We start from the raw sequence: 14,647 nt of genomic DNA, 5'->3' as shown, positions 1-14,647 counted from the left end.
TAGGTGACATTGTATTAGACAAAAACTGAACTAGATAAAAGACACAATGCCATGTTTCGTTATCCAGTCCCTAAATTAAAAAAAAAGATTTGACACAGCAATGAGCATACGATGTATGTTTAGGCTTATGTTACTTTTAAAACTAGTGTGATATATTAATTAACCAATAACTTTTAATCAACAAATTTCATAACCATTCGTCAGAGTAAATCATTTTTGATAATGTATGAATTTTCTTGTTTTTGTTATTATATATGTATTTCTAAACCGAATTGGAAACAAAAATGTATATTAAGCGACATAACGTGCTTTCCCTGCCAGAGGTGTCGACGTAAGAAAGTGGCGTAATGTCATGCCTCATTAAGATATCTCACATCAGATCCTAACAGACATAATTTGTAACAACTTGCTGGTATTAGATTAACATCCACTTTACACTACTGTATATATATTTTTCATCTTCATTTTGATAACTATTTTAAATGAATTTATCAGCAGGTTGTAGAAAGGTTTTACACTGAGATTGATGACGATGAAATTTATTTATCACCTATGTTAAACTTTACTTATCTTCTCAGCATCTCATATCTAAAGAAATAGAAATAAATTGTTCATAGATTAAACACGTAATCTGTAAGACTCTTGCAAATAAAGAATACCAGAGTAAAGCGAAAGAAACCATAAAACTAAATGTTCACAAAAGTTTAATGCAATACGGTCCTGTAGAGAATGTAAAACTAATAGTCTTTAAGTTATGCTGTTTCCTACGGCGAACGTAAGAGAAATACCAACTCTTTCGCAAACTTATAAGTAATTATAATGTTTCTTTATTTCACAGATAACTAAAGTAAAAAGTAAAATAACAAGACTAAGGAACTCTGAGGAAAATTCAAAACGGAAAGTACATAATCAAATGGCAAAATCAAAAGCTCAAACACATTAAACGAATGGATAACAACTGTCATAGTCCTGATTGAAGTTATATCGAATCTAACAAAGAGCATCAAAATTTATCTTAATATATCTTTTGTTAAAACAGGAATTAAATTAATTTTTACAATGATTGAAATTATAAAAGTAGCACTGAAATATTGTTCTTTCAGATGATCAAAGACACACATATAGATTAATTATCGCAAAGAAAGACATTCTAACGAATATCTGAAAAGAACTCGTTGTGATGCGAATCGTCATAAGTATCTAAAAATCATGGTTTATAGGATAAATAGTCAAGATACAATATATAAAAGAATGACATCTGCATGTGTCAATGTAAATTCAGAAATTGAAATCCGAAGTAATAAGTTTGTTTGATTTTGATTTATGAATATAAAAAAAATAATATGTTAGGGAATTATTCTTTAGTGCTGTAGTTAGGATCATGGTCAATAAGAGTCTAGCGTCTAAAGATGGAGACTCTCATCCTCTAAAGTCCACGAGGAGCACTCTGGATTCGATTGAGATGCTTGGAGCATAAAAACAAAAACTTTAAGGCAAATATTATAGTATATGGAACAAGAATACATTTCATATGGAGACAGACAAAATAGGTCAATCGATCCTTTACTGATTTCTTTTTTATCTAGTACCTAACTAAAAACGTAGATAAAATTGATTAACAGTAGACCAGCTATAATTACAAAAATACAAAAAGGGAAGGGATATTGCATGACAAATGAGTATATATTAAGAAATGAAGAACAAAATATCATAAACAGTCTAAATTTGCCAAGGACACTTCGACAGAGCGTAAAGTCTGGATTTGTTGAATGATACTAAAAAATGAGATCAGAAAAAGCTGATGTTTTCAAATATAAATAGATGAACCGTCGACAACATTACTGTTACCTTAATTTGCTCATTTGTGAAAATCTAAAGCATGCGTGGTGATTACAGTGACTCATTGACCACTCCTTTGGAAGTAATGAAAAGGAATTGTCATCCTGATGAAAAAGTAGCGAATGCAGGGCTTTGTTATCGTTTTAAAACATAATGTTCTGTTCGATTAAGATATAAAATACTTAACTAGTCCTCTGATATAAGTATTCCAAGCATCAAAAGGCATTCATTTAAAATTATAAATTTTGCAACCTACATCTCATCTCAACTTAAAAATATCTAAAGACATGAATTTGGAGGAAACATCAATAATAAACAGATAGTCAAGTAACGAATTGGTTAACATAAAATGTATTGTCATGCATAACATAAAACATTGTTGCTAATATCAATTAAAGGTTGTTGCCATCTTGGGAACTATAAATTCTCTATATCTAATCTTGTGCCTTGTAAATATAGTGTTATGTTGATTTTCTTCCATATAAATCTTAATTATGCATTAAGATTATTGAGTTGAAATGGGCTACTTACATCATTTTGTAAAGATTCGTGGTAGAAAGACATCGTAAGAAAGTGTCATCAAAAGTTCAATTCAAGTAAAACCAAATCCAACAATGACACAAAAATAATTAAAAAAAAAGAACTCAACTTTTCAAAAGTGGTTTAAAATTGCAAGTGGTACGGATCCATGTTGGTCTTTACATGTAAACGAGTAATGTTTTGCAGTCCTTCAAGATCTAAGCGAATTAAAAAGACATGTTTAGTTAAAAAGACGGTGGACACAAGATAAGTAAATAGCAATTCAGAAAAAAAATAAAAGAAAAGTTACTAGTAATAAAATTAACGGTACTAATTTTCTTGCACCAGATGCGCATTTCGACAATACATGTCTCTTCAGTGATGCTCGTGGCTGTCGAACAATTTATTTCTCTAGATGAATTGTAATGATCTCACCAACAGTGTATCAACACTTGGCATTATTTTGTGAAATGTCATTACAAGTGTTTATATTCGAGTGTTTTTTTTCCTCCTGAGATCTTAATTCCATTTCACTTAACCTTTCGTCAATGTTAATTCAAGGACATCTATTACTAGGCAAATTGACGAATTCCTTTAAAAAAAAGTAATGTAAAAAAGCAATTGCATTTATTATTTAACATGATAGAGGTTAAATCGATGACATTTATTGTTACCCAAACAATGAATAAATGTATAATACATGTGTAGGAGACGGTGAGTTTTCTAAATCTTGGTATCAACTAAACCGTTGGTTTTTTTCTTCTTTTTTTTACTATTCATTTATGCTCGAAAGAGGGACGAAAGATACCAGAGGAACAGCCAAACTCATAAATTGAAAATTAACTGACAACGTCATGGCTAAACATGAAAAAGACAAACAAACGAATAATAGTACACAAGAAACAACATCGAAACCAAAGACTGGGCAACACGAACCCCATCAAAAACGCGTTTGTACCAGGACAAGACAAAACGCCGATTTCAATAACTGTTTTGGAATGCAAGTTCGCCGGCAGCTTAACACCAAACATGACCACTCAAAAACGTCATCTCTGGCCTATGATAAATTGGAAGGTTTGTACTACTGAAATATTTATCCATTACCCAATTATCAGAACTAAGGAAGAAATGATGCAGTTAATATATTTCTACTTAAAAGAGAAGTGAAAATACCAAGCAGATAATTAAATGCTAAAGCGGGAGACAAACTGCTAACGCTTTGTCAAATCATTAAAACATGAAAACATGAAAAGACAAACTGCAGTCTACAAAACACAAGATAGGCAATAAAAAGTAAAATCACAAAAATACCGAACTCCGAGGAAAATTCAAAAAGGAAAATCCAAAATCAAAAGGCAAAATCAAAAGTCCAAACACATCAAACGAATGGATAACAACTGTCATATTCCTGACTTGGTACAGGCATTTTCTAATGTAGAAAATGGTGGATTGAACCTGGTTTTATAGCTAGCTAAACCTCTCACTTGTATGACAGTCGCATGAAATTCCATTACATTGTCAACGATGTATGAACAAAACAAACATACTCAAAGAGTAAAAATGTCAAAAATAGGGGTACAGCAGTCAATATTGTGTTATCATCTTAATATCACAATAAAAACAACAAATGTAACGAAGAATCACAAAAAGGCATACATCAAATTTATCATACTCATTTTTCTTTTCTTGTACCAATTAATGTATGTATATAAAAAGTCTACCCGTAAAGGAAAGAAGGTTTTCATTGCTGGTGTAAAAATGCGCGTTTGAAATTCGTACAGGTAGACATAAAAATAATTTTGTCGTTAAAAGTATGAACAAAACAAACATACTCGCATCACTATAAAAACAACAAATGTAACGAAGAAGCACACAAAGGCATACATCAAATTTATTATACTCATTATGCTTTTCTTATACCACTTAATTCATCTATATAAAGTCTACCCGTAAAGAATAGATGGTTTTCATTGCTGGTGTAAAATTGCGCGTTTGAAATTCGCACAGGTAGACATAAAAATAATTTTGTCGTTCAAAGTATGAAGGTATACATACATGCATAGTCACATAAAGTTGATATAACAAACAACAGACTCAACAGTAAATGTAATAATAATAAATAAAAGACTGAGCTACATGAACATCCAAAACAAACACGGAAGGTGATATCGGGTACTCCGGCGGATAAATCAATGCGCAGTACAAGTGACGTAAACTTCAACGTGTTGAAGGCGGTCATTACATAGTAGAAGTAGAAGTAAAGACGTACTTGCAGGACCTCATATCACTCTCACTGTTTTGTGGCACCCGTCGTGTTGCATATGTAAGTATAAATTTTGATAAAAAGTGCCATTTAATCTTTTCCCATCAAAGAAAAGATTTTGGAATTGGTTGGAAAGAATTGAACATCATATCTGTAAAGTCATCTGTAAAACAAATGTTCCATAACGGGCAACCCACTCGAATTATGAAGCAAATAAATAATAATATAGCAGAGAATTTTCATTACCTTCTTTTGTTTTTATTGTTTTAAATCATGTTTCATAACAAATAGCTTTATATCTATTGCTGTTCGCGGAATCTAATTCGTGATGTTATAACTTAATGAAAAACAGTATAATCGACACTAATCTGATTGCATAATTCTTATTGTTATAACTTAAGCCTAATTTTCTTACTTACGTCAAATGGTAAATGACAGACCAGCGAGAATGATAAGAAATGATTAGAAAAAAGTATATAATACTCAGTACACTGGTAACGTATAACGTAATTGGCTTCACGGTATCGGCACTTTATTCGAACCACAATGACCATCAATTCTATAAAACACTCCAAATATTATTCAATAGCAAAAAATCGCTGCATCAAACATATATATGTTCGATAACATGCAATAATGGACTATTGTAAAGCTATTTTGTTATAGAATAAAGTAAAGATCAAGAGAATAATAAAAATCTGTTTCATGTCATATATAATTGTATTAGAACTCAGGAGATTGCTTTTAAACCAGAGAAATAAAACGAATTTCCTTGACAAACATGGTTGTGTGTTTTCCTTTAGATATTACTATAATTTGTGGACTACTGCTTTGATGTACTATGACCATGATCCCGGTTTGATTTTACTGTCTGTATGACCTCTCGTGTCAGTCTTGACAGGACTGCAGTCGGACAGCTAATTTCGGTTTCAATATTTCTAAAACCAACACTGCGAGAAGATTTGGATTGCTAAAACGAAGCATACCAACTCAAATCAAAAGATGTACGTTATATATGACAAATGTATATATATATTCATGTTCCAATGTAAAAATTGTTTTGATTAGCGTTCTAAATTAGAAAGAAGTATAGTATACCATGTAACTTTAATGCGTGATTTTCACAAAGTATATGGCCTCAAATTCTCTGTAAGTGTGTAAAATATTCAATTTGCATAGCCTGTTGCAACACTTTCTGAGTATGAGACTATATCCCCTGTAAAACATGAATAACAATATCATTCTGGAGTGTCCTGATTTCAACATCAACTACCATCATAATTTCCATTTTTGATTACAGTTTATTTGGGATCATATCTCAAGTCACGGTAAAAAAAGGTAACAATAGTATAAATTCGTGTGACAGACAGTTCGTAATTTTATTAGGCTGTTTTTGTGGACTGTGTTGAATGAATTTACGTAGTCGTATTTATCTGTGGTTGACATGTCTAAATGTACAATTGTATTGTTTATATGTGTATGTCTCTACCTGAATGATTTTGCGTTTGTTCATACTGTGTTCCTGTCATTTGATGTCACTTTAGCGGTAAATTTAACATTGCCATAAAAGAGCGAAGTTTGGCAACCACAAAACCACGTTCAACTCACCTTTTTTTCTTAAAATGAGATACACCAAGTCAGGAAAATGGCAGTTGTTATCTAATAGTTCGTTTTTATGTATGTTGCATTGTCGTTTGTTTTTGTATTCATAAAGACAATTAGAGGAGTATATAAAAAATTAAAATCTACAAAAATATTGAACTGAGAGGAAAATCCAATCGGAAAGTCCATAATCACATGGCAAAATCAAAAGACAAAACACATCAAAAACGAATGGATAAGAACTGGCATATACCTGACTTGGTACAGGCATTTTCAATCGTAGAAAATGGTGAATTAAACCGCTAACCCTCTCACTTTGTTGACAGTCTCATCAAATTCCGTTATATTTACAATGGAATATTATTAAGATAATTAATTAAGATAATTAACAACGTCAGTACCAAGAATATATACTCCAAGACAATCGTGTATGTGGATTTGATACAGAATATTTATCAACAAAGTTTTCGTACCTTCTGTTGAAACACAGGTGATTTTTTATAAAGTCGAACTGGAGCTATATACAAGCTCCTGAGTACTAAATAAGTTGGGAAATGTGTATCCCATTAAAAAGTGAAGATTGGCTATTGCTACTTAGATGATGAAACAGATAATTGCATAATTAAAATCATCTCGCTTTTCATAAAACGCTGTACGGAGATGATCATGTATGTCAAATTTAAGGTAAAAGTCCAACAATCAGAAAGAAGAAGCCGTGTCTATTGTTTCTTTTATTCTTTTAGTTCTGGGGGATATATTTTAATGGACCCCAATCAGAAAAGTTTGGACTGTTAATGAAACGAACATCATCAATATATCTGAATGTGAAATTAATGGCCTGTCCTTTTTTCGTCTTCTTGTTTTAAAACGTTTCTGAAGGCATTCAGATTTACATAAAAATTAGAAGAGGTCGGTCAGGAGAGGTGCACATAGGAATGCCGACAATTTGTTGAAAAAATCTACCTCCAAGTTCAACAGCTATGTTTTCAATAAGAAACTCCAGCATACTGATCACTTGTTCCTCTACTCATATACTCGTCATGTTGATAATGGGCGTGGGGTCAAACAGTAAAAGGATGAAACTTGTGTGTACAAAACATGTAACAGGCGGGATAATGATTACTCATGTTAGACACAAATGCAAAGTCAGGTAAGATAATTATGAAATAAAGTTAAGAATTGAAATGGGGAAATGTGTAAAAGAGACAACAACCCGACCAAATAACAGAAAACACTGTCACAATTGCATAAGGTGAAATGAATTAAATAATCACTCATTTAAATCATAAGCTTATTATTTTATTTTATACTTGACCACATCCCGTTATGAAACAAACCGTTATTGTTTAATGTTGGATGACCTTTTTACTTTATTCAAGGATTTTGTAAAAAGAAGGTAATCCATTTACTAGAAAGTTATTAGCAATTAGGTGTTTTGAAAATATCAAATACAGTTTTCTTCCAAACATAAAACGGTTCTAGAATTTCACATGAGTAATATGTAAATACTAGAACAATCCCAATTATTTCTATTCTGGAATTGTGGTCATAAATGTTGACGAGCTTATCCCGAGCGTAATAAATGATATATTATATTTGTTTTAAGGAACAAGCATTTAAGCATTGTATGAAACGAAGATCAAATCAAAGCAGCAATATTGTATTAACTGTCACATAAATGAAATCATAGTTTCAATCAAAGATTTAATATTGCATTAACTACTATCAGACTGAACACAGAGTTTTATATCACAGTATCAATCAAAGAATTGCTATTGTATTCAGTTAAAATTATAGCATAATAATTCATGCAACAACATTCGTCTCACAAGTAGTCTGAAATTCAATGATTCATTTTCTATAAATTGTCATTTCAAATGTTCCATCAATGGCAATGATTCCTAATGAGCCTTGTACGGATAAAAGCAATATTTATTAATTTTCTCGATTAAATATTTATGTAACACGTTTAGAAATCGTTCGTTAACTTTGGTGAAATTTCTGTAAATACAGTTATTGGGTCCACATTTGTTAACCTTGGGTATGATTTTCCCACTGATAAAAGATTCGAATACAGTTAAACGATCAACATTACAAAATGAAAATTATAAAAAAATATAATCAAACCTCAGAGTGCATTGCAGTCAGGATACTACTTCGTCATAATTATTTCCCCATTGCGCCTGTTCATGTTTTGCAAGTGTCTTATCCTGCCTTTTTTTTTACTCAAAACTCCTGTCCTGCCTATTTTTTTCCAAATTTCATCCTAGCCCCCCCCCCCCCCCCCCCCCCCATAAAAATCAAATGGTAGCTCCCTTAAACAAAAAATCTAATTCAATATCTCGTGGAAGGGCAGACTTCAAAATTTTCAGTGGTTGAAGACTATACACCCTAGACATAACTCACAAAAAATGAAGTGTTTTTTTTTAATTATGCATTTTTAAGATCCAACTTAAAAGTCTGTCGTCAAATACTTTTAGTAAAATTTGCAATTCGAACACACCTACTCTGTGTTTGTGATTCATAAGAAAGGTATTTTACTTGACCCAAATATTTAATTTTTTAGTACTGTGAAATTTCTATGTTATAAAGTCGACCTGTAGCTTTGTGATATAAAAATGATAAAATCTGAAACGATATGATGTATCAAATACTTTTACATTTTACATTTTCAACACAAAAGGTTTCAATTCAAACACGCCCTATCTTACTCTCTTAAAAAGGTGCACTTTATTTTCTCTTCATGATGCAATTATCACCCATTTTTAGTATATTTTCAAGAGTCACATAATAGCAGAAACTCAAATTATGTTACAAATATATTGATATGTTTTCTGTCCGAGATATTTTTTTTAAATCGGTGGTAATGCTTTTTTTTTTAGATCCAACTAAATAAACACCCGTGTCGTCAACTTGATATCTTATTGTTCTGCTTAATTACGTAATACATCAATTGAGAACGTATGCGAATGGTGTTTTTATGATAAAATACTTAGTAATTTAGCCGAAAGCTGTCATTTTATTTAATTATATTAACTTTAAAATGCTTGTTACTATAGTAAACATTACATTAAGTATTTATCGCCTTCTCTAACAAAAATCTTCGATTCTTTTGTTTTATTTCAACTTGGTTTCCGCCTGATTATTTACATCTTATACTCTAGTTTGCTACTAAAATGTTTGTATAATCAGGTTAATGATTACTAGCATTCCTGTCATTTGTCATATAATCACATGTATTGTCAATCATGTAAACTGGTTATATGGTTAGATATGTAACAAATTCTTCTTTATTGTTACACAGTCTGCTTTACGGTTATTCCTGGTTGTACGATCAAGGATGTGGTTATTCCTGGTTATATGATCAGGGATGTGGTTATACCTTATTATATGGTTAGGACTCGTGTTGTCATTCCTGTATACTGCTTTATCGTATGTTTTTGATAAATTTTATTTATTGGAAGGTATATGGTCAGAAAAAGGTAAAATAACAAAAATACCGAACTCGAAGGGAAATTCAAAACGGAAAGTCCTTTATAAATGCCAAAACCAAAAGTTCCTTTTCCCTGTTTACTCTTTACAGTCATGTGTGCAGTTATTTCTGTTATTTGTTTATATCTACAGATGTGTTATTATTACTTTTTAGCGTTTTTAGTATCTAGTTGCGAATATTCCTGATTTACTGCTTTTAAGATCATGTGTGATTTAGTCCTGTATTTGTTTATGTTGCCTTGTGTAATATTGTAACTGTTGATCTAGTGAGGCATGTGTTATTCGTGTTAATAGTGTTATGGTCATTTGTTCGGTGTTCCTGATAATGGTTGTAACGGTGATTATTTACCTATTGTATGGTCGAGTATGGCGTTATTCCTGTAAATTTATATATGGTCAAATATGTAAATGTATTCCTGTGGTTACTTTTTTTTTTTTTCACTGGTTACATTTTGAATCCCGAATATATTTTCAATTACAGTAATTCCTTATATTGTCAAATTTTGACGTTATTCCTGTTTACTGGTAATATAGTCAAGTGTGACGTTATTCCTGTTTACTGGTAATATAGTCAAGTGTGACGTTATTCCTGTTTACTGGTAATATAGTCAAGTGTGACGTTATTCCTGTTTACTGGTAATATAGTCAAGTGTGACGTTATTCCTGTTTACTGGTAATATAGTCAAGTGTGACGTTATTCCTGTTTACTGGTAATATAGTCAAGTGTGATGTTATTCCTGTTTACTGGTAATATAGTCAAGTGTGACGTTATTCCTGTTTACTGGTAATATAGTCAAGTGTGACGTTATTCCTGCTTACTGGTAATATAGTCAAGTGTGACATTATTCCTGTTTACTGGTTAAATGGTACAGTGAGATACTACTCAGTCAAATGGTCAAATTAGACATTACTGAACAGGACTTAATCATAATATACAGAGTGCCTTATGATGAAATAAATGAATACGGGTAATATGGTAAGCACGTGGTCTTTCGATTTTACAGCTTACATTCAAGTGTGATGTTTTCCTGCTTACTGGTTATATAGTCAAGTGTGACATTATTCCTGTTTACTGGTTAAATGGTACAGTGAGACACTACTCAGTCAAATGGTCAAATTAGACATTACTGAACAGGGCTTAATCATAATATACAGAGTGCCTTATGATGAAATAAATGAATACGGGTAATATGGTAAGGCACGTGGTCTTTCGCTTTTACAGCTTACATTCAAATGTGATGTTTTCCTGCTTACTGGTTATATAGTCAAGTGTGACATTATTCCTGTTTACTTGTTAAAGAGTCAAATATGACTTTATTCCTATTTACTGGTCATATTGTTAAATTTGACGTTATTCATGTTTATGTTATAATCAATCTATTTGCCGGTTATATAGTAAATTTGCCATTATTCCTTTTAAATGGATATAAAGTCAATTGTGGCTTTGTTTATGTTTATATAATACTGTATTCCAAAAGCAAGTACAGCTTATAGGATATACATTCAATTTTACAAATTAATTATACATATTGTATAATAATAATACTGGTTATATATTCATAGGTATTCATGTTACTGATCAAATCATCTGGTGTGTGGTTATTGTTGTATACTTGTTTTATGGTCACTACGTCGGTTGAAAAAGTAAGGGAATAATAGGATATGCATGGTATAGATATTCCTTAGACCAACTTAGTTATGAGGGCGTCTGCAAATATTTAAAGAGTTGAATGTATGTTATTTTTAACATCAACAACGCTTTGTTTTAACTGTTTAAGGGAACAAATTATAGTATTCAAAAATATGTTTGGTGGCTCTGCCTCGTTGTCTTATAATTTGACTTCGGCTTTTTTTTGCTGTTATAAATCATATCTTAAGTGACTTTTCAAATATTTGATATATCTGTAAGTAAGTTATTTAATAATATATGTGTATTTAAATAAGTCGACCTTTATAAAGAGCAAGATTACAACAATGCAGGGGATTATAGTTTAATTGCTCTGTAATCTCCTATGGCTAATTAATTTCAAATCAGATTTGCGTTTATTTTACTTAAATCACTAAGTAAATATTTGAATAACGATACATTCCCTGGTTTAAAGGAAATACACCATCACATCTTGACAAAAAATCCATTAGGCATTTTCTTTATGTACGTTTTTAAAATCGGTCCTAACTTGTATGAATCAGTGTGTTAAACTTTACAAGCAAAATCATCAATTATGTAAATGCATATACGACAGGAGTTAAATGATAAGAAATCTCTTTACCCGAGAGATGAGATATACAATGTACGCTATTTAATAAATCACGTTCAATGCTAATATCGAAAAGGAATCCCTACGCTAACTGTTAAGTGAATATAATACAGTGGTATGTCCCAAATCAAATACTGTTTTTCCTATAGTCGCATATTTGATAACGGCTCTGTACTTTGAGGACATTATAACCGTTTATTGGCTGTTTGTGTGGGTAATTAATTATGTTACCATTATTTTCATTGGATTAATTAATTGCAATTTTATTTAGAGTGTTAGTTCTAAAATGACGGGAAAGACATGTGGTTGAAATTGAGAGTAAATAATGGATTTGTAGATAATTTTACTGGTAAATTAATCTGTTTATGGATATTACTTTGTTCAGCTTTAGGTAAGTGCAACTTTCATTTCCTTATATTTTTTTGTTTTGTTTAATTAATCGTTTTTTGTGTTAATTCATTATTTATTAATTTGTTTGTTCTATGTGATGCATATTGCATTTTATTCATAATTATGATACAAATCTTTTTAAAAGCCAAAAGCAAAACGTAGAAGACATATTTAATTTAGTTGGATACGAAAGATGTTGTTTTACACTCGTCTAGGATAATACCATAGATTATGGAAATAGGTATGATGTACAAGTTTTGTAATTAAAAGTTTTTGAAATATTATTATCAATTTGAGTTTACGCTATTTTCTTCCGGGTTACCAAGATGTTCTTGCAAATCCACGAATGCAATGTAATTATTAACTCATAGAGTTGTAGCATATTCAAGATAACAAATGTGACCCTAAATGAACGTATTTTCAACATGACCGGCACATTGTACATTGTAAAAAACTATACACATTTTGGTATAAGAAGGATTCGACCATTTCAATGGATATTCAATGATAAAACTGAAAGAAAATTAAGTAACAAGTATTTCACACAAAAGAAACGTTTTGAAGGTTATGAACATTGAAAATTAATGAAGTTCGGATCTTTTATGAATTAATGATGATACTGAACTTGATAACTTGTTTTAAGTATTTTAGCAGATATTAACGATCAAAAGTGGTTTATGGGGTAATAACGGCTAGATTTTATAACATGTTGTGTAAATATTTCATTAGTTCATTAATTACTTATAGAAATAAGTCAACTAGAACATCCAAAAGAACACATGAGTACTAAACGCCTTTGTATAATAATTTACGAAACTTAAGTACTGAAACAGTCAGACCACATTCAAATAATAGCATGTATTTGATATTTTTTTTATAATAGACATTCGCAACTTATTCTTTGAAAACGTTATCAAAGTATCAGATTGTGTTGGATACAAAGTTTTCTTATAATCACTATGGATGTTTTAATTTTTTCAGTGACTTCAATGTTTTGATCATAATTGTTGTTCATTATGCAACCCTGTATCAATATAGGATTCATGGCAAGAATAATATGTAAAAATCCGTAGCTAAGATGGAGAGTTATCTCATTGGCACTCACACCACATCTTCCTATATCTAGTTAATAAGTCCGATTGAATTTGAGTAACATTTACATTGATCTGGTAAATTTTTGCTTGAACAACAAACGTTTATGAAATATCCCAAGTAACCTTTTATAAGATTGTAACTATCATCAGTCTTGCATTTATCCACTCCATATGGAAACAATACACCTGGTCTTTTATTGAAGGCTTATTGGTGACAATTATTCCATCGTTCTATGTATGATTTATACGACCATACAAGTTGCACATGGTTTACTCGTAATAAAAAAAGAACAGTTATAGTGGTAATAACTGTATAGTACTACATCTTTAATACGACACAAAGTGGTAAAAAATACCTAATCTGCTAGATAAAAGGGATAACAATTTAAAAGACAATACATGTGAACGCTATAATTTACAAGAACGTGACGGGGGTGATTTTAAACAAACGCATCTACAAGAAGAACAGCGAAAATCAAAATAAAATTCAATATCTAAAGACCTCAAAATGTATGAGAACTTTGGTTTATATTAGGGGTTTCAGAAGGGTTGGTCTACAAAATTTTTGATGTGGCACCTGCCGTCTTGTCAATTGCATGTAATGATCAGTATACAGCCAGACTGACAGTCAAACTATGCATCCATCTGAATATACAAATCATTATTGAGATAAGCCTATTTCAGATTTTCATTTAACCCAAGTCATCTTATTTAAATTTCATGACTTGCAATTATGAAACGTTTTAAGACGTAAACTTAGTTATTAAACTAAAGTACATAACTTCTATTGATAAACAATACATCACTATCAGACGATTCAAACAAACTTCATGATGGAGACCAGAATACTGCCCTAAGACCCTTCTGTCTACCAGTAAGTTTAGTCAGAATGACAGAAACACTCGGCATGAATAAAAACTCTGTCAACCTAGTAAACAGTCACATAATAGGTAAACACGTAATTTTTTAAGTGCGAGTCCAACTTAGGACGCAGCTAAATAGACATGTCAACCTGTTACAAGAATGTCTATCGAAATTGGGACATTCGTGTTGTCATAATTTAATGTCAAAGTGTTGAAAGAATGGCCTTCCAACTTTTAAGACTCGGTTGTGTCAACATATATTTATAATTTAGTGTATTAAAAGTTAAAGTATAATTTTAATTAAGGTAAGTGTAAAGCATAACGTTT

General features: G+C 31.1%; 1 protein-coding gene across 1 annotated transcript in view; it reads left to right on the top strand.

The window, feature by feature from the left end:
• Positions 1 to 11,800: 11,800 nt before the first annotated feature.
• Positions 11,801 to 14,647, top strand: part of LOC134715669 (zwei Ig domain protein zig-8-like) — a 48,071-nt gene continuing 45,224 nt past the window's right edge. The window contains exon 1 of the mRNA XM_063578005.1: positions 11,801 to 12,364. Coding sequence (XP_063434075.1) covers positions 12,274 to 12,364 — 91 coding nt within the window. The 5' untranslated portion in view covers positions 11,801 to 12,273. The remainder of the gene's footprint in view (positions 12,365 to 14,647) is intronic.

This window comes from Mytilus trossulus, chromosome 4 (assembly GCF_036588685.1).
Source record: "Mytilus trossulus isolate FHL-02 chromosome 4, PNRI_Mtr1.1.1.hap1, whole genome shotgun sequence".
NCBI lineage: Eukaryota > Metazoa > Mollusca > Bivalvia > Mytilida > Mytilidae > Mytilus > Mytilus trossulus.
The sequence above is the reverse complement of the archived record's forward strand: the minus strand, read 5'-3'. Positions and strand labels throughout refer to the sequence as shown.